The sequence below is a fragment of the Taudactylus pleione genome, unplaced genomic scaffold (assembly GCF_031769625.1).
Source record: "Taudactylus pleione unplaced genomic scaffold, aTauple2 ptg000201l, whole genome shotgun sequence".
NCBI lineage: Eukaryota > Metazoa > Chordata > Amphibia > Anura > Myobatrachidae > Taudactylus > Taudactylus pleione.
The window spans coordinates 40,908,078-40,930,993 of NW_028284603.1; the positions used below are offsets into that span (position 1 = coordinate 40,908,078).

Genomic DNA, 22,916 nt, shown 5'->3' on the forward strand with positions numbered 1-22,916 from the left:
ATTACTTCCTGGAAGATGTGAGCAGTCTAGTCCACAACCGATCACAATCTGACATAGTAACATAACATGTTTTTAAATGAAAGCATAGCAATTGACAGTGCGATTATTCTATATGTAGTCATGTCTGATGGTTAATGTGCTTATAAATGTGCAATTTTTACACTTAATCGCTTTGATCTTATTTTTATCAATACATTTACTGTAACTTTAATAATAGACTTTTTTTTTCAATAAAGCGTTTACTGATTTACGACACTATTATGATTAAATAAATATTTCATAATTTCCTCTGATTTGCAGCTATATAAATTCTTAATGAGAAAGTGACCAGTTATTTTTGAAGTATTGTAATATTTAATAGAAGCTCTGCTTCTTTTAGCTCTCTTAAATATAGACATAAATGGCTGCTTGTTGCCTACTCTGAAAGCAGCTATCCAGCCTCTGAATGCAGGTAATTGGTTGGTCAGACCCATTGAAGAGGCCAGTGAGATATTTAGTCAGTGTGTGTATAATGTATAGATATGTATGACTGCAGGACTAGTGTTTCAGAAGTGGTGCTAGCAATGTTATCCCTGGTAATGTGGGAACAGTTTAGAATTCCACACTTGTAATTCATTGAAAATACACTTCTCATATTGGACGACCTATAGGAAGTCTAGTACACAAGAAGCTGTGTAGAAAAGATTATAATTGTCATTTTCATTAGAAAATAAATGGAAACGTTTGGCTCATATTGGCCACGCCACCTTTTCTACACCGTCACATGTGGAACAGGGTTATAAATGTCTCCCCTTGCTAAATTGTTAATCTTTTTGTTACTAGTTACCTATATAATGAACTATTATGTGCTGCAGGCTTAATAACATATGGTGTGGTGTGTGTGTTTTTTTTTTTTTTTTTTTACCTTATAGTTTTCCAACAAAACAGTTGCTCAGGTGGCCTGTGATGTTCTCCAGCTTTTAGTCTCATACTGGCGAGAGCTTCAGAATCTTGAGCTGCCTTTGTCCAGAAAGATCACAGAGGTGGGTTATATGTGTATTATACTCTAGGTTAGGCATTGAGCCTATTAATGTTAGATAGACAAGGAAAATATGCGCTCAGATAGACCACAGATCCACTCACATGGGTTAATTTACTATTAGTCATATGATCTAGTGTAACTAACAAAATAGGGATTACGGATCCCTACCTGGACTGCCACATGAAAAGTTCTCTTGTGCATATTGAGCTTTCTGGATAATAAATTTTTCCTATAATGTAGAGGCCATTCTATTGGATAGATTCATCTAATTGCTGCCACATAGGGCATATTATATTTGGCTCCACATAACAGTATTGTTTTAGTGACTGTTAGCAGCAATTCAGATTGTCAGCCTACTGAATCAATAATCTTTAATGTTTATGAGCTGGCAATATACTCATCCCGAAGTCTTGGGGTTCACAGAAAATGAGGGAAGGGGTTACACTATCTCATCATCATAGCATAGAGTTGAATTTGGTTGATTATATTTAAATGCCTCAAAATTATGTCCAGCACGCATTGTTTTATAGTATAAAATGAGTTCTAGTTAATGTTGGCCATAGCCATAAAATGCAATTGAGCAAATCTGAATGATGCATGCCAAAATCATTGCGTAAACCGGATTAACCATATGACTTTTCAAGGGGCTATTCCTTTGATCTCCCACAGAAAGTCCAACTGCACCTATATTTTAAGGACCCCAGGGGAGGTTTATCAAGCCTTAGAGAGAGATAAAGGGGAGAAGTTGCCCAAAGCATAAATCAGTTTCAACTGTCATTTATCTAGCACAGTCTTTGAAATGACAGATGTTGATTAGTTGCTTTGGGTAACTTCTCCACTTTATCTCTCTCCAAGGCTTTATACATCTTCTCTTAAGGGTCCAAAGTCAAATGTGCACTGTGGAAAGTGTGTTGGCCATATTACTAACACATTAACACTGCTCTATGGATTCATGTTACCATTTCTTTTTTACTAGAATACAACTTGTTCCAGTCTCATTTAGGTGTAAAATTAAGTAAGGGGGCTTCAGGATTTTCTTTCATTTTTATATCATTGGTCTCTAAAATCGCTTTTTTTCCCTGCTTTAAGTGTGACTGGAAGGTGTAGTAGGTGTCCCACTGAATGGTGAGGTCTGGTGTCCACCACATTTGGCAAACATATCTTTACTGGGAGAAACGAAACTCAGGGACACCATGCTAAACAACCCCATAAATAGACCACCTTGAATTGCCATTAAATAATCTAATTTCAAATGAATCCTTGTTTTTGGATGTGAGTGTAGGGCTAGGCCACATTCGGCAAGGAACTCCCGGGTCCACCCTACTCATCCCAGAAGATGCAAGCCTTTGCACACCACTGATGACGCGGTCATGGCGTGCACATCCAAAAGATACATTTGCTTAAAAATAAGCACATCTTCACAAAATGGAGTTTAGGCTCCGATTCATTACTTTTGTGCTGTGACCAGTCTCCTGTGTCGCAAGGAAAAACCTTTACATCAGCTATGCCTCTAATCTATTACTCTTTATGGTGAGTTACCCTGATAATCTACACGGCGACATTGGGCCGTCCTCTCAGTGAGCACCAGGAGATGGATTTAATATCCTAAATCTGGAACATTGACTAAATTAGGCCTTCATCTGAGCCTTTTAGTGCAGTTGGATGAAGATCACAATTACAGGTTGTCAGCAGCCATCTATCGTTCTCTTTGAATCACTTTACACCTGTCCCAGGTATTAATAATAACAATTGTTGTGGGACCATACACTCAGTGCTATGTTCCAAGTGCCTGATATCGGGTGGGATATGGCAGCATGTATGGATTCCTTTAGACTCCAGCTACTTAGTGACATTACAACTAACTGTTATGCAGCATGCTGAAGTATTGCAAGTAATTGAGACAGAATGAGCCATAGAAAGAACTGCTGTTCAGTAAAAATATAAACCTTTAGCCTTTTGTGCCAATTAGGTACACACAATAAATAAGTTATGCCATAAAGCTCTTAGTTCAGCACCTTCAGTTCTACTGCAGAAAATCTCTACAAAATTATACTTATTACTACTATAATATATATGATGCACAGTTTTTATAATGCTTAGTTTTTTTTTTTTTTTTTAAATAAGATAGATTATATCAGGACTTGCTTTATATTGTATTCCTAGTACACCAGATATTTGGTGTAATAATCAATCAAAACATCTTTAAACCCATGTAGAATAATCATGTTAAGCACATATTTTAATATTTGAGACTAAATCCATCCTAGCCATTGGCATCTGAAATATATATTTTTTTCAATATTTTTCCTAATATGAAATTTCTTCCCCTTAGATTCTGGTGGCAACTATTTCATTCCTTCTCCCAAGTGCAGAAAATTCTTCAGTGGAGACAGATAAAAAGGTAATTTTTCTGTACATTGAGCCATATCTGACAGGACATTAAAATTAATAGTGAGGGATAACAATCAGTTTACATTGATAGGATTAATTTACCAACAGGAAAATGTCATACACACACATGAAATTACTATATGCAAACTATCTTGTAAGAGCTTACCTTATATTTAGGTAGTAGTGATGTCACTGCTATAGTAATCATTAAGGTAATCAGTGTGTGCAGCACACTGGTGCAATGGTTAGCTTGCTGCCTCACAGCACTGAGGTCTTGACTCCGATTTCCACCAAAGCCTTATATGTATGACTTTGTCTGTTTTTTCTGCATTTGTTTGGTTTTCCACCCGGAACTTCAATTTCCTTCAACGCTCCATACATGTGCGTGTGTATGTATGTGTGTGTATATGTGTGTATATATGGTATTTTGGATAACGGAATATTCCGTATTTTGGAATATTTGCATATCATAATGAAATATCTTCGGAATGGGACCCCAATATACACACAGAATGCATTTATGTGTTATATATACCTTATACACACAGGCTGCAGGTACTTTTATACAATATTTTCAATAACTTTGGGGCTCAAGCAAAGTTTGTACAGAAATTAAATTCAGTTATGTTTCATATACACACAGCCTGGAGGTAATTTTATACAATATTTTCAATAATTTGTGCCTCAGACAAAGTTTGTGTACATTGAGCCATCAAAAATCAAAGGTTTCATTATCTCAGTCATGCCAAAATTATTCCTTATTCCGGAATATTTGGATATGGGGGACCCAACCTGTGTGTGTGTATGTGTATATATATATATATATATATATATATATATATATATAGTGTGTATATACAGGTTGAGTCTCCCATATCCAAATATTCCGAAATACAGATTATTTTTAGCATGACTGAGAAAGTCGAACCTTTGCTTTCTGATGATTCAATGTACACAAACTTTTTTTGATGCACAAAATTATTAAAAATATTGTCTAAAATGACCTTCAGACTATGTGTATAAGGTGTATATAAAACATAAATGCATTCTGTGTTTAGATTTGTGTCCCATTCCCAAGATATTTAATTATTTTATGCAAATATTCTAAAATACGGAATATTCCGATATCCAAAATACCCCTGGTCCCAAGCATTTTGGATATGGGAGACTCAGCCTGTATGTATATGCATGTATGTCAATGTCAGCCGGCACTTCACAGAATACACGATTATATTTGCCCTGGTGCCATTTGAGGTATGGTGACTTTAGGTACAGGAAAGAAAGAACAGCGGCACTCACGGGACTTTCAATAAATGATTCTGGACACAGCAGTGTAGTTCAACATTTCAGTCAGTGAAGACTTTTATCAAGAACGGTTCTTGATAAAAGTCTTCGCTGACTGAAATGTTGAACTACATTGCTGTGTCCAGAATCATTTATTGAAAGTCCCATGAGTGCCGCTGTTCATATATATATATATATATATATATATATATATATATATATATATATATATATATATATATATATATATATATATATATATATATATATACACACACACACACACACACACACACACACACACACACACACACACACACACACACACACACACACACAGAGTCAGGTGCATAAATATTGGGACATTTACAGAATTTTCATATTTTGGCCTCTATTCACCACTAGAATGGCTTTGAAATGAAACAAACAAGATGTGCTTTAACTGCAGACTTTCAGATTTAATTTGAGGGTAATTACATCCAAATCAGGTGAACGGTGTAGGAATTAGAACGGTTTTTATATGTGCCTCCCACTTTTTAAGGGGCCAAAAGTAATGGGACAAACTAAACAATCTTAAATCTAACTTTCACTGTTTAATACTTTGTTGCAAATCCTTTGCAGGCAATTACAGCCTGAAGTCTGGAATGCATAGACATCACCAGACGCTGGGTTTCATCCCTGGTGATGCTCTGCCAGGCCACTACTGCAAATGTCTTCAGTTCCTGCTTGTTCTTGGGGCATTTTCCCTTCAGTTTTGTCTTCATCAAGTGAAATGCATGCTCAATCGGATTCAGGTCAGAGAATTGACTTGGCCATTGCATAACATTCCACTTTTTAGCCTTAAAAAATCTTTGGTTGCTTTTGCAGTATGCTTCGGGTCATTGTCCATCTGCACTGCGAAGCGCCGTCCAATGAGTTCTGAAGCATTTGACTGAATATGAGCATATATTATTGCCCGAAACACTTCAGAATTCATTCTGCTGCTTTTGTCAGCAGTCACATCATCAATAAATACAAGGGAACCAGTTCCATTGGCAGCCATACATGCCCACGCCATGACACTACCACAACCATGCTTCACTAATGAGGTGGTATGTTTTGGATCATGAGCAGTTCCTTTCCTTCTCCATACTCTTCTCTTCCCATCACTCTGGTACAAGTTGATCTTTGTCTCATCTGTCCATAGGATGTTGTTCCAGAACTGTAATTGCTTTTTTAGATGTTGTTTGGCAAACTCTAATCTGGTCTTCCTGTTTTTGTGGCTCACCAATGATTTACATCTTGTGGTGAACCCTCTATATTCACTCTTGTGAAGTCTTCTTTTGATTGTTGACTTTGACACATATACACCTACCTCCTGGAGAGTGTTCTTGATTTGGCCAACTGTTGTGAAGGGGTTTTTCTTCACCAGGGAAATCATTCTTCTGTCATCCACCACAGTTGTTTTCCGTGGTCTTCCGGGTCTTTTGGTGTTGCTGAGCCTCTCCGGTGCGTTCTTTCTTTTTAAGAATGTTCCAAACAGTTGATTTGGCCAAACCTAATGTTTTTGCTATCTCTCTGATGGGTTTGTTTTGATTTTTCAGCCTAATGATGGCTTGCTTCACTGATAGTGACAGCTCTTTGGATCTCATATTGTGAGTCGACAGCAACTGATTCCAAATGGAAATGTCACACCTAGAATTAACTCCAGACCTTTTACCTGCTTAATTGATAATGAAATAATGAGGGAATAGCTGAATTTGCACTAAGGACGAAACGCGTTGAGGACTGTGGGTGTATTCCCAAACTCTGAGACCAGCTACTATCAGATAAGCTTGCTTGAAATTTTATTAATGTAATTCTCCATTTCTACTTCAGGGTTCCACAGGATACCTTGGGGTATAGGTGTGACGTCAGTCGCAGGGCACCAAAGAGTTAAGCTTTCAGCCTCCCAGGATGCACTAGGTCCCCCTCCTATACCCCGCCCCCGGGCCAAGGCACCTCAGTTTAGTTTGGTGCCCGGCCGGAGTCGGGTGCACCTGTTGGAGTGGGGGCTAGAAGAGCCCCTGAAGCTTTTTCTTCATGCAGCTGTGGCTGCACATCTGGATGAACAGCATGGACAGTCAGTCCTGACGTCCATGCTGTCTTCCCTACACCCCGCCGGTACCAGAACGCCGGTACTGATCCGGGGATGCTGGTGGGCGTCTGGGGTCACAGCTAGCGGTGACCCCAGATGCTCCGGACCATGGCCGGATTCAAGGGGGACAGAGGTAAGCAGCGGGGTCCCGCGGTGGGTCCCCGCTGATCACATGGTCCTAAGTCCCCAGGCAGGGGGCTCCCTGGGGACTGGCTGCAGCGTGGAGCCAGGCGACCAACCTGCGCTTCCACTACCCCCTGGGACAGCGGACCGCAGCAGAGCGGTAGCGCTGCGGCGTCCCAGGGGTTAAATGCATGCCAGGGGAGCGCGCCTTCCCTGTCTCACAGCCGGCGCCTCCCCCGCTGCACACAGCCCTCTCTGCACTGTGCTGACTGGTCCTGTGTCAGCGCTCCTCCCCCAGGCCAGCTTCTCTCTGCTCCTCGGCGGCCATCTTCTCTGCAACGCATGGTGAACGCTGCTGGAAGTCTGGAAGGAAGCATCGTGGTCTGGGTCCCCCCGCATACCTCTCCTCCGCTGTGGCTCAGGTCTGTGTATGCAGCGCTGTGTCCTACCAGGCCCTGTGTCTGTGTAGTTGAGTGATCAGCGCTGTTAGTGCAGGAATTGTTATTTCTCTGCATTGTATGTGACTGTGCTAGCGCTGCCTGTAACTTTTCTTCTCTAAACTGTCAGCTTTATTACTGTCCCTGTTCTTTCTGCTAAAGCCCTTGCGGTGCGGTGCTGCAGGGTGGTCTCTCGCCTATTTAATACTTAATTGGTGAGAGAGGTCACATACGTGGTGCCATAATGTCTGAAAGTGATTTTCCCCTCCGGCTACAGTGTACCACGTGCAAAGTACCGTTAGCGGAGGGGGAGGGTAGCGCGGAGGGCCTTTGCCGGCAGTGTTTGTCCATGGCGCGGCCTATTACGGTTACAGCACCGGTACAGGAGCCGCCCTGGGCTTGTTTCGCTCAGGCGTTAACAGCTTTAGTGGGCCAGTTAGCTCCGCAGCCCGCGTTTACTCCGATGGGTTTGTCCCAGCAGTCTGTGGTGTCGTTGCCCATGCAGGGGTTCCCACGACAATTGGTGGTACCCCACAGTCTCCCTATTTCCCCGCTCCCGGGTTCTCAGGAGCCAGCGTGGGTTAACTCCCTGACGAGTTCTGTACAGCACTTGTCGGATGTGTTGCAAGGGGAGTCTGTGATGCGGCCTCATAAAAGGCCGGTGGCGTCTCTGTCCGCTCCTTATGAGGATGACGAAGGGACGTCTGATGATGGGGAGATTCTGGATCCTTACGATCAGGAACCTTTCCATACTAAGGACGCTGATGCTAAGTCCAAAGTATATATTCCTGGACTTATTCGGGCGGTCCGCACAGCCTTGGTGATTGAGGACGAAGTTCCCCCAGCGGCTAAATCTAAGTATGCCTTTTTCAAAGATGTGAAGGGCGATGCCACAGTCTTTCCTCTTTCGGGTCAGTTGGTGGACCATTTAGAGGAGGCGTGGAAACAACCTGGCAAAAGATACCAGCCGCAGAGACGCCTGGCGGTGGCTTATCCGTTCGCGGATAATTATTTTGCTAAGTGTGAATCCCCTCCACAGGTGGATTCTCACGTGACCCATCTTGTCCGTAGTGCCACATTGCCGATGCCATCCATGTCCTCCCTTAAGGATGCTACGGACCGCAAGGTAGAAATCTGCCTGAAGTCCGCTTATTCCCTTGCAGGGGGGGCAGCACGGCCGGCTATGGCCATTTGCTGGGTTGCCAGAGCGATGGAGCGCTGGGCGGATTCATTAGAGGCTTCTTTTGAATCCGACTGTCCGGCCGAACAGGCGGAGTTGATTGGCAATCTCCGTGATTCGGCCACCTACATCAACGAGGCGGCTCTAGACATTAGTACTCTGGTGTCTAGAATTTCTTCAGCAGCGGTAGCTGCTCGTCGCACCTTGTGGCTGCGATCCTGGAAGGCGGACGCAGATCCAAGAAAGGTCTGGAAGCGTTGCCGTTTACCGGAGAAGTTCTCTTCGGTCCGGATCTGGATAAGATTGTGGCCACGCTGGCGGCAGCCAAATCTGCTTGTCTCCCGTCGGCCGCTGCTCCTTCTGGTTCTGGACCATCGTCCTTTCGGTCATCTAGGGCCCAGGGCAGGCCCAAACCACAGTCGTTTCCTCGACAGGCTGGCCCTAAGAAATCGGTCAAGCCCCGGAAACAGGCATGGAGTACCAGACGTCCGGCCCCCAAGCCAGATGACAAGCCTGCGGCCTGACGGTCCGGGTCTCCCCTTGGGGGATCCCAGGGTGGGAGGCCGCCTGCTGCAGTTCTCCCGGTGTTGGTCGTTCACTACGACAGACACTTGGGTTCTGGAGGTGGTCTCTCACGGGTACGCCCTCTCCTTCCGGCACAGACCCCCGGCTCGATTCTTCACCACGGGTCTACCATCAGACCGGAACAAGGCTACGGAGCTGCGGAAGGTATTGCACACTATGCTCCAGGCTGGAGTTATAGTGCCTGTTCCATTCTCCCAGAGGGGCCAGGGTTTCTATTCAAATCTATTTTTGGTACAGAAACCCAATGGGTCATATCGTCCGATTCTCAACCTCAAAGCACTCAACAAGTCTTTGCGGGTCCCGAAGTTTCGGATGGAGACCCTACGGTCCATCATTCTGGCGCTGGAACCTGGGGACTACATGGTGTCATTGGACATACAGGACGCTATGGCGGTCATGGCGGCTTCTCTGCGGCTGCAAGGAGTCCGCATGTTGCCGTACTTGGACGACCTGTTATTGGTGGCAGGATCTCCAGAGCTCCTTTTACACCACTTGGACCTGACCATTGCACTGCTGCAACGGCACGGCTGGCTAATCAACTGGCAGAAGTCCACTCTAATCCCGTCTCGGAGGATTCTGCATCTTGGAGCCTTATTGGACTCGGGACAGCAAAGGATCTTCGTGACGGAGGACAAGATCTCTGCTTTACAGTTAAGGGTGCGCAGTTGTCTGCACAGCCGCCGGGTGTCCTTACACTCGGCGATGAGGTTACTGGGCTCCATGGTGTCGGTGTTCGACATGGTGGAATACGCCCAGTTTCACTCCAGACCTCTGCAGCACCTGATCCTGTCCAAGTGGAACGGGCTGCCTCAGTCTCTGAAGTTCCAGACGATTGTGCTCACCCCGGAGGTTCGCCTGTCCCTTGCGTGGTGGTTAAAGACGACCCACCTCAACAAGGGACGTCCGTTCTGGGTTCCAAATTGGGTCCTGTTGACAACGGACGCCAGTCTTCGGGGCTGGGGAGCAGTTTCGGGTCCACACTTGTTCCAGGGCAGGTGGACACCGACAGAAGCGGAGCTTCCAATAAATATCTTGGAACTCCGTGCGGTCTTCAATGCTCTCCTGCAGGCACAGCGGTTTCTCCAGGGTCACCCGGTGCAGGTCCAGTCGGACAATGCTACCACCGTGGCCTACATAAACAGGCAAGGAGGAACTCGCAGTCGGGCGGCTCTCGTAGAGGTCTCTCGGATCCTGGTTTGGGCGGAGCGCAATCTTCCGGCCATATCAGCGGTCTTCATCCCGGGAGTGCTAAATTGGGAGGCGGACTTTCTAAGTCGCCAGGACGTTCATTCAGGGGAATGGTCCCTGCACCCGGACGTTTTTCAACTACTGGTGGACAGGTGGGGTCTTCCAGAAATCGACCTCATGGCGTCCCGGCACAACAACAAGTTGCCGGTGTACGGGTCTCGCACAAGAGACGAAGGGGCGTCTCTGGTGGATGCTCTGTCCGTCCGGTGGACGTTCAGGTTCGCATACCTGTTCCCTCCGGTCTCCCTTCTTCCACGGGTAATCCGGAAATTCAAACAGGAAGGAGGGACGCTCCTGTTGATAGCTCCCGCGTGGCCCAGACGGCACTGGTTCTCAGACCTTCAGGGTCTGTCCGTGGACAGTCCTCTGCGGTTGCCGCTACGACCGGACCTTCTGTCTCAGGGTCCTTGTCTTCACCTGGACCTGACTCGGCTGTCTTTGGCGGCGTGGCTGTTGAGACGGCCATGCTGAGGTCCTGGGGGTTTTCCAGCTCTGTGGTGCGTACCATGTTACGAGCTCGGAAACCGTCTCCCGCGAGGATATACCATCGCGTGTGGCATACGTTCTTCCAGTGGTGTCGACCGAGAGGTTATGCACCGCGGGAGTTTCGTCTGTCTCGGATTCTCGCCTTCCTGCAAGCGGGACTAGATCATGGGCTTCGCCTTGCAGGTTTCGGCCCTATCTGTCTGGTTTCACCGTAGGATTGCTACAATCCCGGATGTGCGCACCTTTATGCAAGGTGTTCTCCGTATTCAGCCGCCCTTTGTTCCACCTGTGGCGCCTTGGGATTTGGCTGTGGTCCTGAGGGCTCTCCAAGGACCGCCGTTTGAACCACTGGGCTCAGTGGATATTAAATGGCTAACAGCTAAGACTGTTTTCCTTCTGGCCGTTGCTTCAGCCAGACGTGTTTCTGAGTTAGGGGCTCTTTCTTGTAGACCCCCTTTCTTGGTTTTTCATGGGAACAGGGCAGTGCTCCGCACTCGGCCCGAGTTTCTTCCCAAAGTTGTTTCCCAGTTTCATGTTAACGAGGAAATAGTTGTTCCGGCCTTTAACTCACCGGGTCTTTCCGTGGGTGAGGCCTCTTTGGATGTTGTGCGGGCCTTAAGGACTTATGTTGACCGCACTTCTTTGTTTAGGAAGTCGGACGCTTTGTTGTCCTCTATGGCTTCTGTAAAAAGGGTTGGCCTGCTTCAAAGCAAACTTTGGCAGCCTGGATCCGTATGGCTATTTCTGAAGCTTATCTTCATGAAGGCCTACCGGTCCCTCCTTCTCTGAAGGCTCATTCCACTAGGTCTGTGGGTCCTTCGTGGGCAGCTCGACGTGGTGCCTCGGCAGTTCAGATCTGCAAGGCTGCTACGTGGTCTTCTGTCCATACCTTCGTGAGGTATTACAGGTTTGACACCTTCGCCTCTCAGGATGCTTCCTTCGGGCGGCGGATTCTCCTTTCTGCACAGGAGCGTCCCCACCCTTAAAGGATACTGCTTTGGGACATCCCCAAGGTATCCTGTGGATACCCTATGGACCCTGAAGTAGAAAATATGAGATATGGTAAGAACTTACCCTTGTTATCTCTATTTCTACGAAGTCCATAGGGTTCCACAGGACTCCCGCCCTGTCGCACCTGTGCTGCAGATGGGCTTTGCTCTGGTCACCGGTTTTCCGTCTCCCTCTGGTGAGAATGTGATTCTTGTATGTGTCCAGATCTTTGTTCTCTCTCTTCCTTCTCCTCCTCCGGCCTATGGCTTGGTAACTAACTGAGGTGCCTTGGCCCGGGGGCGGGGTATAGGAGGGGGACCTAGTGCATCCTGGGAGGCTGAAAGCTTAACTCTTTGGTGCCCTGCGACTGACGTCACACCTATACCCCAAGGTATCCTGTGGAACCCTATGGACTTCGTAGAAATAGAGATAACAAGGGTAAGTTCTTACCATATCTCATATTTTTTATGTGTGTTATGTGTATTTTGGATTAAAACCTTTTTTAAATGTACTACACTATGAGAAGTGTTTTCTCTCTCCTTAAATCCCATATTTGGAGTGTATAATCGGCTACCATTTGGGTGTATAAGAGGAATAACGTGGTGAAACCTGAAAAAATACTCATATACAAATACCTGTTGTTCTGGGTCATTACAGTACGCATGCCATTTTTCTAATTAGAGTGTGCTGCATACTTCACATAATACTACACTATATAGGTGCTCGTTCTCTCCTTTTTGTTTTCCATAATCGTCTGGGATCATACAACAACTGATTCTTCTGGAGAACATACAGCTGCCACCGCAAAAACGGGAATATAGTGGATAATAAATATTGATTTAAAATAACTGCATTTATACAGAGATATATATATAGGATTGAGCGCTGTTTCAGTACCTCGCTGTATTAAATATATATTTATATATATATATATATATATATATATATATATATATATACATATGTATGTGAATGGGCAAATATTCTCTGTAAGGTGCTGTGGAATGTATGTGCGCTATGTAAATAGCTGTTAAATATAAATAATCACTTGCTGGAGTTGATAACAAAGTGAAGATAAAGCACACTTGTGATATAAGAATCTTCTTATGTATGTATTTTTATTTCATATGTCAACTGATCGTGTGTGTACATGAGTGTATGTGCATATATGTGTATATGCATATATGTGTATATATAATAAATAATGTGTGTGTATATAGAGATATCTATATATCAACATGTAATGATCTTTAATACATTAAATAACAATGCTAATGCTCTATCCACTGCTATACATAGTGTACTAAGTAAATGTGTAAAATATATATATATATATTCCTGCACATTTCCTTAGTATGAACATACTGCCATTCCTGTCCTGCTTAAAGTGACTGATATTGATACTTCTATTTATTTAATCTTTTTGTTGCTCCATCAAATATATTTCCCTGTATTGTAAAGTGCTGTGTAAGTAAAAATGTACATATATGAGTAGAACTAAAATGGATTTTATTATTATTATTTTGCAGTTTATAGTGTCTTTGTTGCTGTGCCTGCTGGACTGGTGCATGGCTCTTCCTCTACAGACATTGCTAGAACCTATATCTACATTTCCCCTTGAAGAGCTGCATTTACCTTCCCTGCTGGACTACATTTACAGGGTATGTATGTTAGTTGTTTATTCGCCGTTCTGTGCTGTAGTGAGGATAGGTGATGCGCACCTGAACCAAGCGCTGTGACTACCAGACTTTACCGGTTCATTTATTTTCCTGGTATGTGAATTGTAGAATCTTTTCGGCAGCATGATGTCAGTTTGTTATCATACATTTTATCATCATATAAAATGTTTAATACGTAGGTGTTTTTTTGTTTATTATTATTATGATGATTATTATTATTATTATTATTATTAATACTCTATATCATTATAAGGTTCTGCACTGCTGTGTGTGCGGCTCCAACACATACACTCAACAAAGCCAATATATCTTAAGCCTGGCTGACCTTTCCTCCATGGATTATGATCCATTTCTGCCCCTGGGGAATGTGAAAAATTCAGAGCCTCTGCCTCTCTTCTCCACTTCTGACTTCAGCAATCTCCTAACAGTGGCAGAAGGTGAGCATTTATCAGGTGGAGCCTTTCTGTTTCCCCATAATCCCAATTAAGAACTTTGAGTACTCAATGTCACCAATGATCATTGTGGGGAGGGGGGACACTGTGGGTCTGATTCAGAGTTAAACGCAATGGCGATATTTACACAGTTGGCCGCTGTTGAAAGTACTACACGAGTCTGAGTCTCACAGCGATTGCGGTCTTGATGGTTGCCATCGGGAGACGCAGAATGGATTTGGATGTAAAAGGCACAGAGTTCAGCGGATGTTACTGGGAGGTAACGGAGTGGAAGGCAGACACACGGGTGTGTTGCGGACTACGATTAAAGACGCAGTAGCACTGACACAAGACAGACACTGTTCAGACAGAAATTGTACCTGCAGTAGAACTGGTGCAAGCTTTGAAGTTGCAGCAATGGTGCATCTAAAGACACAGAGATTGATTCTCTCTGCTGCAAGTGAGAGCAGAATCGTTCGCGGCATTTGCATCCAACTCTGAATCAGGCCCTGTTTATTTCTACATTATTAATATAAGCGCATTATGCCCAGAAATGACGTCAAATATTTTCTCCGAAATGAGAACTCACTTAGTACAAGAAGTACTCTTCTGTCTAAATTCATAGAAATGTTGTTTTAGGGTTGTTACATTCAATTATAGTAATCATTTAGAATGTTGATGGGTTTGTAAAACAATTTTAACGTAATGAAAATTGCACAAAATAATCAAGTCCTTTTGTGCCGCTGTAAGGGATATCGGTGTGCTGCTTCCTGCAGTGACCGTCTACCATATAGCGGACCTGAAATCTATTTCTCATGCTTAAAAATGAATAACATTTGCCTTGTTTAGTAAGGAATCAACATATAGGGGGCAATTCAGTTGTTTTCGCCAGCGGCTGGTAGTGCTGGGCGCTCAATCAAATTGTTGCTCCTTTAGGGCGCAAACAGTCGCCTGCGCCTGCATTTCTGCTGAGCCCCACCTGAGGAGGCGAGCAGGAATGTGCGTTAATCCTGGGATTGGGCTCCCTAAGCTGGTCTTTAGACGGGTTTAACTGTTTTACGCTGCTAACCCCCATTCTAATTACCCGTGCAGAGCGTGATAATTAATGGGATCCCAATTGAATTGCTACATTGGGTGCCCATTAATTACTGCAACATAAGAAAACAATTGAAGTGTCCCCATGTGTACTGTAACTCATAGCAACCAATTGAAATAGAGATTTGTGCGCCTTTTAATAAACTCCAACTGCATTAGAGAAAACCATTTTCTTTTGTTACAGAAGAGTTAAACTTTTCATTTATTAATAGTAAGAGTGTTCTTCTATACCTTATAATACTGTTTTCACTATTCTAGGGAAAAAAAGGAGGAACCTGGAGCTTATTCCTTTGACTGCACGTATGGTAATGACTCAGCTCATCAACCATCTGGGACACTATCCCCTGAGTGGTGGCCCAGCTATATTGCACAGCTTGATCAGTGAGAACCATGATAACCCACATGTCGAGGCATCAGAGCTTTCAAATGATGTGTTCAGAAGTCCTAACTTGCAGCTTTTTGTATTTAATGATAGTGCTCTTATTTCTTACCTGCAAATCCCTTCAGAAAATTCCCTTGGGAGGGACCCAACTGGGGTGCCCGGTGATGTACGGATAATAGTCCGGGATATCTCAGGGAAGTACTCTTGGGATGGTGGTATCATGTATGGGCCTCTAGAATGCCCCACAATTGCCACTAAGGAAAGAAAACTGCAAACCGGGCAACAGGATTGCCATGGTCCGATCGTGGATCAACCAGATTTAATGGAAGTAGAGGGACTAGACGCCCTTGACACATTGTTGGAAAAACTTGGTAGCATAAATCCCGAGTGCCTACAACATCCAGAGCTTAAGCTGAATGAACCTGCATTACCTCCTGTTGGAATGAGCAAAGAGCAAGAGGAGCAGATCATAGAGGCAATCACAAGACAGAGGGCCAATGAGGCCGACCACACCGAGCGCTGTAACTGCGACCCCAGCAGCAAGGTCTCATGTCAGGAAGAACCCAGCACTGCTGAGCCTCAAGCACCCTTCTATTTCTGTAGGCTTCTGTTGAATGACTTGGGGATGAACTCGTGGGAGAGAAGGTATGTTAAAGGCCTTCTCATTTCTGTTTGATGTTAAGATCTGAAGGCAGCCACAAGCAGTCAGATAAATGTCCAGTGAGGCCACACACATCATTGCTCATACTGGTTGAGATGTAGTTATTTGGGCCAGGCAGCTTCAGACTTGTATAGCTGTTGTAAATAAAGTACCAGAAAATGCGTGAAGTGAGCTACTATGCAGAAGTCGTTATTTGTTTTACATAGCTGCTGAATACTTACATTTAATTTGGAGGACTCCTTTAATCTAAATATGTACTGTATGAAGACCCTTTGCTAAGGTCTTATTCCCTCCTTCAGAAATGTAATACATGTGTTTTGAACACTTTAGAGGAAAACCTGGAAATACATACTGTATGTGCATGTCACAGCCTATTTACATTCAGGAAGAGGTTACTGCAATATAGAAGTTTCCTATCTACAGCAACACTTGTAATGCAAATACAGCAAATTTCTGCTTTAATGTTTGACCATAGACACATTACGTCTGATGCAGCGTTCATTGTTTGCAAAATGGGCATAAAGTACTTAAAAAAAAATAAAGCGTGCACGTGTTATTTCTGTTTATATGTCAGCAGCATTTGCACCTAGCTTATACCAAGCATCATCATTTTGTGTATGTGCTCCTGTGTAAAATGTAGTTCTATTACCTGCGGATGAGCATTGCTGCAGGTCTGCATGAGATGCTTTTTGCGTGAGTGCATTACAGTACTCGGCTTAAGTCAGGCCACCCTTTCCTCCTCTGTTGTGCCTCATGTTGTAAAGGTGGCATGTGCCTTATACACACAGGTCTGCCATCACACGTATGCCTGAATTCACATTGTGTGCTTACAGAGAGCAATATCATCCAAGTAACACTGTGTAAGCTGGCATAGTACTCTCTGCATCACCTCAGTTATATTTTGTGCCTTGCCGTTATTTTTCATTTATTTCACTCTAGCGAATGTTGATTTCATACTCTACATGACAGACATATAACAAGTGTCTTTCTACAGGAAAAATTTCCATCTACTGAAGAAGAATTCAAAGTTATTACGAGAACTAAAGAATCTGGATTCCAGACAGTGGTAAGTGGCACATTCCCATTGTGGTATATTTTCATATGAAATTTATTCATTTAAGATTCACTTGTGTAGGAGATTTAGCCTCCTGGTCATAGTCCAGGAGTAATTCCTTCTTCTGCCTAGTGTAGTATTCTGTAATGTGCTTCACCTTAACATCCTTCTGCATTTGTGCAGATGTGCATGCTATTGTCCTTAACAGTGTTACCAGATCTACTGATGTTTCTATATACCTAGCATCTATACATTGTATGGTGTGTTTGAGATGCACCTTACACACATCGCAGACGCAGCGAAAAGCCACTCGCAATGTACTAGTGACGCTAGGCTGCAACATTAACCACACGTGAATTGGTTTTACACACGGATTAAGCACAACGGAACCTGACGTGAGAAAAAGCCGCGACCGCTCGCATCGTAGCCTTTTTTACACAGATTCTGGGCCTGATTCAAAGATGGATGCTGATCCTGCCGCCGCTGCAAATTTTTACGCAACGGCTGTGAGAGAAAAAGCAGGTATCGCAGCCATCAGAATTTGTATTGAGGCGCCCACCGGCGACTACACAAATCCAAGCGACTGCGCACAAAGGCGCAGATCAGTCGATAATTGGCCTCTGGGTAACACTGTGGTCGCTTTGACTGGCAACTGAGATGCTGGAGCCATTTTACTGCGGACGGGATCACAGGCAGAGACGTCCTTAGAACGTTTGCCTCACGTCTACGTTTGAGCTACCACAAACGGTCCCTGACTCTGTCACTTTGCGAATAAATCTTCATTGTGAGCGACATTGGTAATGAAACTTTCTGCATACCCAGACTTACACGCATGCGCAGACCACCGATAATCGCTCAACTGCGTAAATATCTCTGACTCAGTTGCACATTAAATTTATCAGTGTAATCAGGCAATGTAATTTTGTCACTCCCAGTTGTTTTATTTATGTGAATAAGGCGCACATTTTCAGCCAGATAGACCTTCAGCATGGCCGGGGACTGGTTCGTCAAGAGAAGGGTTATTTGGTGCGACTGAAGGACACCTCTGTACTTAACATTTAAATGAGAACATCTAGTGTTTGTCACTTACAGTTTTGTTCACTCTTTCATCATTGGCAAATGCTGCGTGGCTCTCCCAATGGGCTTGTTTGCACTCTGAACTTCTTGAGTCAGCAACTAAAATAGTTATCCCTCTCACAATTGTAGTGTGTAGGGGAGGACGCCTTCAGCTGTGTAACCTATGTAGGCAAATACAAGATTTGTACGAAGGGCATTTTCTACTTCAGGGTCCATAGGGTATCCACAGGATACCTTGGGTATAGGTGTGACGTCAGTCGCAGGGCACCAAAGAGTTAAGCTTTCAGCCTCCCAGGATGCACTAGGTCCCCCTCCTATACCCCGCCCCCGGGCCAAGGCACCTCAGTTTAGTTTGGTGCCCGGCCGGAGTCGGGTGCACCTGTTGGAGTGGGGGCTAGAAGAGCCCCTGAAGCTTATTCTTCATGCAGCTGTGGCTGCACAACTGGATGTACAGCATGGACAGTCAGTCCTGACGTCCATGCTGTCTTCCCTACACCCCGCCGGTACCAGAACGCCGGTACTGATCCGGGGATGCTGGTGGGCGTCTGGGGTCACAGCTAGCGGTGACCCCAGATGCTCCGGACCATGGCCGGATTCAAGGGGGACAGAGGTAAGCAGCGGGGTCCCGCGGTGGGTCCCCGCTGATCACATGGTCCTAAGTCCCCAGGCAGGGGGCTCCCTGGGGACTGGCTGCAGCGTGGAGCCAGGCGACCAACCTGCGCTTCCACTACCCCCTGGGACAGCGGACCGCAGCAGAGCGGTAGCGCTGCGGCGTCCCAGGGGTTAAATGCATGCCAGGGGAGCGCGCCTTCCCTGTCTCACAGCCGGCGCCTCCCCCGCTGCACACAGCCCTCTCTGCATGCTGCCGACTGGTCCTGTGGCAGCGCTCCTCCCCCAGGCCAGCCTCCTCTCTGCTCCTCGGCGGCCATCTTCTCCAGAACGCATGGTGAACGCTGCTGGAAGCATCGTGGTCTGGGTCCCCCCGCATACCTCTCCTCCGCTGTGGTCAGGTCTGTGTATGCAGCGCTGTGTCCTACCAGGCCCTGTGTCTGTGTAGTTGAGTGATCAGCGCTGTTAGTGCAGGAATTGTTATTTCTCTGCATTGTATGTGACTGTGCTAGCGCTGCTGCCTGTAATCTTTTCTTCATCTAAACTGTCAGCTTTATTACTGTCCCTGTTCTTTCTGCTAAAGCCCTTGCGGTGCGGTGCTGCAGGGTGGTCTCTCGCCTATTTAATACTTAATTGGTGAGAGAGGTCACATACGTGGTGCCATCATGTCTGAAAGTGATTTTCCCCTCCGGCTACAGTGTACCACGTGCAAAGTACCGTTAGCGGAGGGGGAGGGTAGCGCGGAGGGCCTTTGCCGGCAGTGTTTGTCCATGGCGCGGCCTATTACGGTTACAGCACCGGTACAGGAGCCGCCCTGGGCTTGTTTCGCTCAGGCGTTAACAGCTTTAGTGGGCCAGTTAGCTCCGCAGCCCGCGTTTACTCCGATGGGTTTGTCCCAGCAGTCTGTGGTGTCGTCACCCATGCAGGGGTTCCCACGACAATTGGTGGTACCCCACAGTCTCCCTATTTCCCCGCTCCCGGGTTCTCAGGAGCCAGCGTGGGTTAACTCCCTGACGAGTTCTGTACAGCACTTGTCGGATGTGTTGCAAGGGGAGTCTGTGATGCGGCCTCATAAACGGCCGGTGGCGTCTCTGTCCGCTCCTTATGAGGATGACGAAGGGACGTCTGATGATGGGGAGATTCTAGATCCTTACGATCAGGAACCTCTCCATACTAAGGACGCTGATGCTAAGTCCAAAGTATATATTCCTGGACTTATTCGGGCGGTCCGCACAGCCTTGGTGATTGAGGACGAAGTTCCCCCAGCGGCTAAATCTAAGTATGCCTTTTTCAAAGATGTGAAGGGCGATGCCACAGTCTTTCCTCTTTCGGGTCAGTTGGTGGACCATTTAGAGGAGGCGTGGAAACAACCTGGCAAAAGATACCAGCCGCAGAGACGCCTGGCGGTGGCTTATCCGTTCGCGGATAATTATTCTGCGAAGTGGGAATCCCCTCCACAGGTGGATTCTCACGTGACCCGTCTTGTCCGTAGTGCCACATTGCCGATGCCATCCATGTCCTCCCTTAAGGATGCTACGGACCGCAAGGTAGAAATCTGCCTGAAGTCCGCTTATTCCCTTGCAGGGGGGGCAGCACGGCCGGCTATGGCCATTTGCTGGGTTGCCAGAGCGATGGAGCGCTGGGCGGATTCATTAGAGGCTTCTTTTGAATCCGACTGTCCGGCCGATCAGGCGGAGTTGATTGGCAATCTCCGTGATTCGGCCACCTACATCAACGAGGCGGCTCTAGACATTAGTACTCTGGTGTCTAGAATTTCTTCAGCAGCGGTAGCTGCTCGTCGCACCTTGTGGCTGCGATCCTGGAAGGCGGACGCAGATTCCAAGAAAGGTCTGGAAGCGTTGCCGTTTACCGGAGAAGTTCTCTTCGGTCCGGATCTGGATAAGATTGTGGCCACGCTGGCGGCAGCCAAATCTGCCTGTCTCCCGTCGGCCGCTGCTCCTTCTGGTTCGGGACCATCGTCCTTTCGGTCATCTAGGGCCCAGGGCAGGCCCAAACCACAGTCGTTTCCTCGACAGGCTGGCCCTAAGAAATTGGTCAAGCCCCGGAAGCAGGCATGGAGTACCAGACGTCCGGCCCCCAAGCCAGATGACAAGCCTGCGGCCTGACGGTCCGGGCCTCCCTTTGGGGGATCCCAGGGTGGGAGGCCGCCTGCTACAGTTCGCCCAGTGTTGGTCGACCACTACGACAGACACTTGGGTTCTGGAGGTGGTTTCTCACGGATACGCCCTCTCCTTCCGGCACAGACCCCCGGCTCGCTTCTTCACCACGGGTCTCCCATCAGACCGGAACAAGGCTACGGAGCTGCGGAAGGTATTGCACACTATGCTCCAGGCTGGAGTTATAGTGGCGGTTCCATTCTCCCAGAGGGGCCAGGGTTTCTATTCAAATCTATTTTTGGTACAGAAACCCAATGGGTCATATCGTCCGATTCTCAACCTCAAAGCACTCAACAAGTCTTTGCGGGTCCCGAAGTTTCGGATGGAGACCCTACGGTCCATCATTCTGGCGCTGGAACCTGGGGACTACTTGGTGTCATTGGACATACAGGACGCTTACCTGCATGTCCCTATTCTTTGGCGCCATCAACAGTTCCTCAGGTTCGCAATCAGCAGCGACCACTTCCAGTTTCGGGCGTTACCTTTTGGCCTGGCAACAGCACCACGTGTTTTCACCAAGGTGATGGCGGTCATGGCGGCTTCTCTGCGGCTGCAGGGAGTCCGCATGTTGCCGTATTTGGACGACCTGTTATTGGTGGCAGGATCTCCAGAGCTCCTGTTACGCCACTTGGACCTGACCATTGCACTGCTGCAACGGCACGGCTGGCTAATCAACTGGCAGAAGTCCACTCTAATCCCGTCTCGGAGGATTCTGCATCTTGGAGCCTTATTGGACTCGGGACAGCAAAGGATCTTCGTGACGGAGGACAAGATCTCTGCTTTACAGTCAAGGGTGCGCAGTTGTCTGCACAGCCGCCGGGTGTCCTTACACTCGGCGATGAGGTTACTGGGCTCCATGGTGTCGGTGTTCGACATGGTGGAATACGCCCAGTTTCACTCCAGACCTCTGCAGCACCTGATCCTGTCCAAGTGGAACGGGCTGACTCAGTCTCTGAAGTCCCAGACGATTGTGCTCACCCAGGAGGTTCGCCTGTCCCTTACGTGGTGGTTACAGACGACCCACCTCAACAAGGGACGTCCGTTCTGGGTTCCAAATTGGGTCCTGTTGACAACGGACGCCAGTCTTCGGGGCTGGGGAGCAGTTTCGGGTCCACACTTGTTCCAGGGCAGGTGGACGCCGACAGAAGCGGAGCTTCCAATAAATATCTTGGAACTCCGTGCGGTCTTCAATGCTCTCCAGCAGGCACAGCGGTTTCTCCAGGGTCGCCCGGTGCAGGTCCAGTCGGACAACGCTACCACCGTGGCCTACATAAACAGGCAAGGAGGAACTCGCAGTCGGGCGGCTCTCGTAGAGGTCTCTCGGATCCTGGTTTGGGCGGAGCGCAATCTTCCGGCCATATCAGCGGTCTTCATCCCGGGAGTGCTCAATTGGGAGGCGGACTTTCTAAGTCGCCAGGACGTTCATCCGGGGGAATGGTCCCTGCACCCGGACGTTTTTCAACTACTGGTGGACAGGTGGGGTCTTCCAGAAATCGACCTCATGGCGTCCCGGCACAACAACAAGTTGCCGGTGTACGGGTCTCGCACAAGAGACGAAGGGGCGTCTCTGGTGGATGCTCTGTCCGTCCGGTGGACGTTCCGGTTCGCATACCTGTTCCCTCCGGTCTCCCTTCTTCCACGGGTAATCCGGAAATTCAAACAGGAAGGAGGGACGCTCCTGTTGATAGCTCCCGCGTGGCCCAGACGGCACTGGTTCTCAGACCTTCAGGGTCTGTCCGTGGACATTCCTCTGCGGTTGCCGCTACGACCGGACCTTCTGTCTCAGGGTCCTTGCCTTCACCCGGACCTGACTCGGCTGTCTTTGACGGCGTGGCTGTTGAGACGGCCATGCTGAGGTCCCGGGGGTTTTCCAGCTCTGTGGTGCGTACC

At 46.8% G+C, this 22,916-nt stretch overlaps 1 protein-coding gene across 5 annotated transcripts in view; it reads left to right on the forward strand.

Annotated features, from left to right (window-relative positions):
* Positions 1 to 22,916, forward strand: part of RALGAPA2 (Ral GTPase activating protein catalytic subunit alpha 2) — a 398,803-nt gene that overhangs the window by 199,751 nt on the left and 176,136 nt on the right. For all 5 annotated transcript variants that reach the window (XM_088477338.1, XM_088477335.1, XM_088477337.1 and 2 more), the window contains 6 exons: positions 912 to 1,022; positions 3,354 to 3,422; positions 13,391 to 13,522; positions 13,794 to 13,977; positions 15,325 to 16,093; positions 17,104 to 17,175. In XM_088477338.1, the coding sequence (XP_088333464.1) occupies positions 912 to 1,022; positions 3,354 to 3,422; positions 13,391 to 13,522; positions 13,794 to 13,977; positions 15,325 to 16,093; positions 17,104 to 17,175 (1,337 nt within the window). The remainder of the gene's footprint in view (positions 1 to 911; positions 1,023 to 3,353; positions 3,423 to 13,390; positions 13,523 to 13,793; positions 13,978 to 15,324; positions 16,094 to 17,103; positions 17,176 to 22,916) is intronic.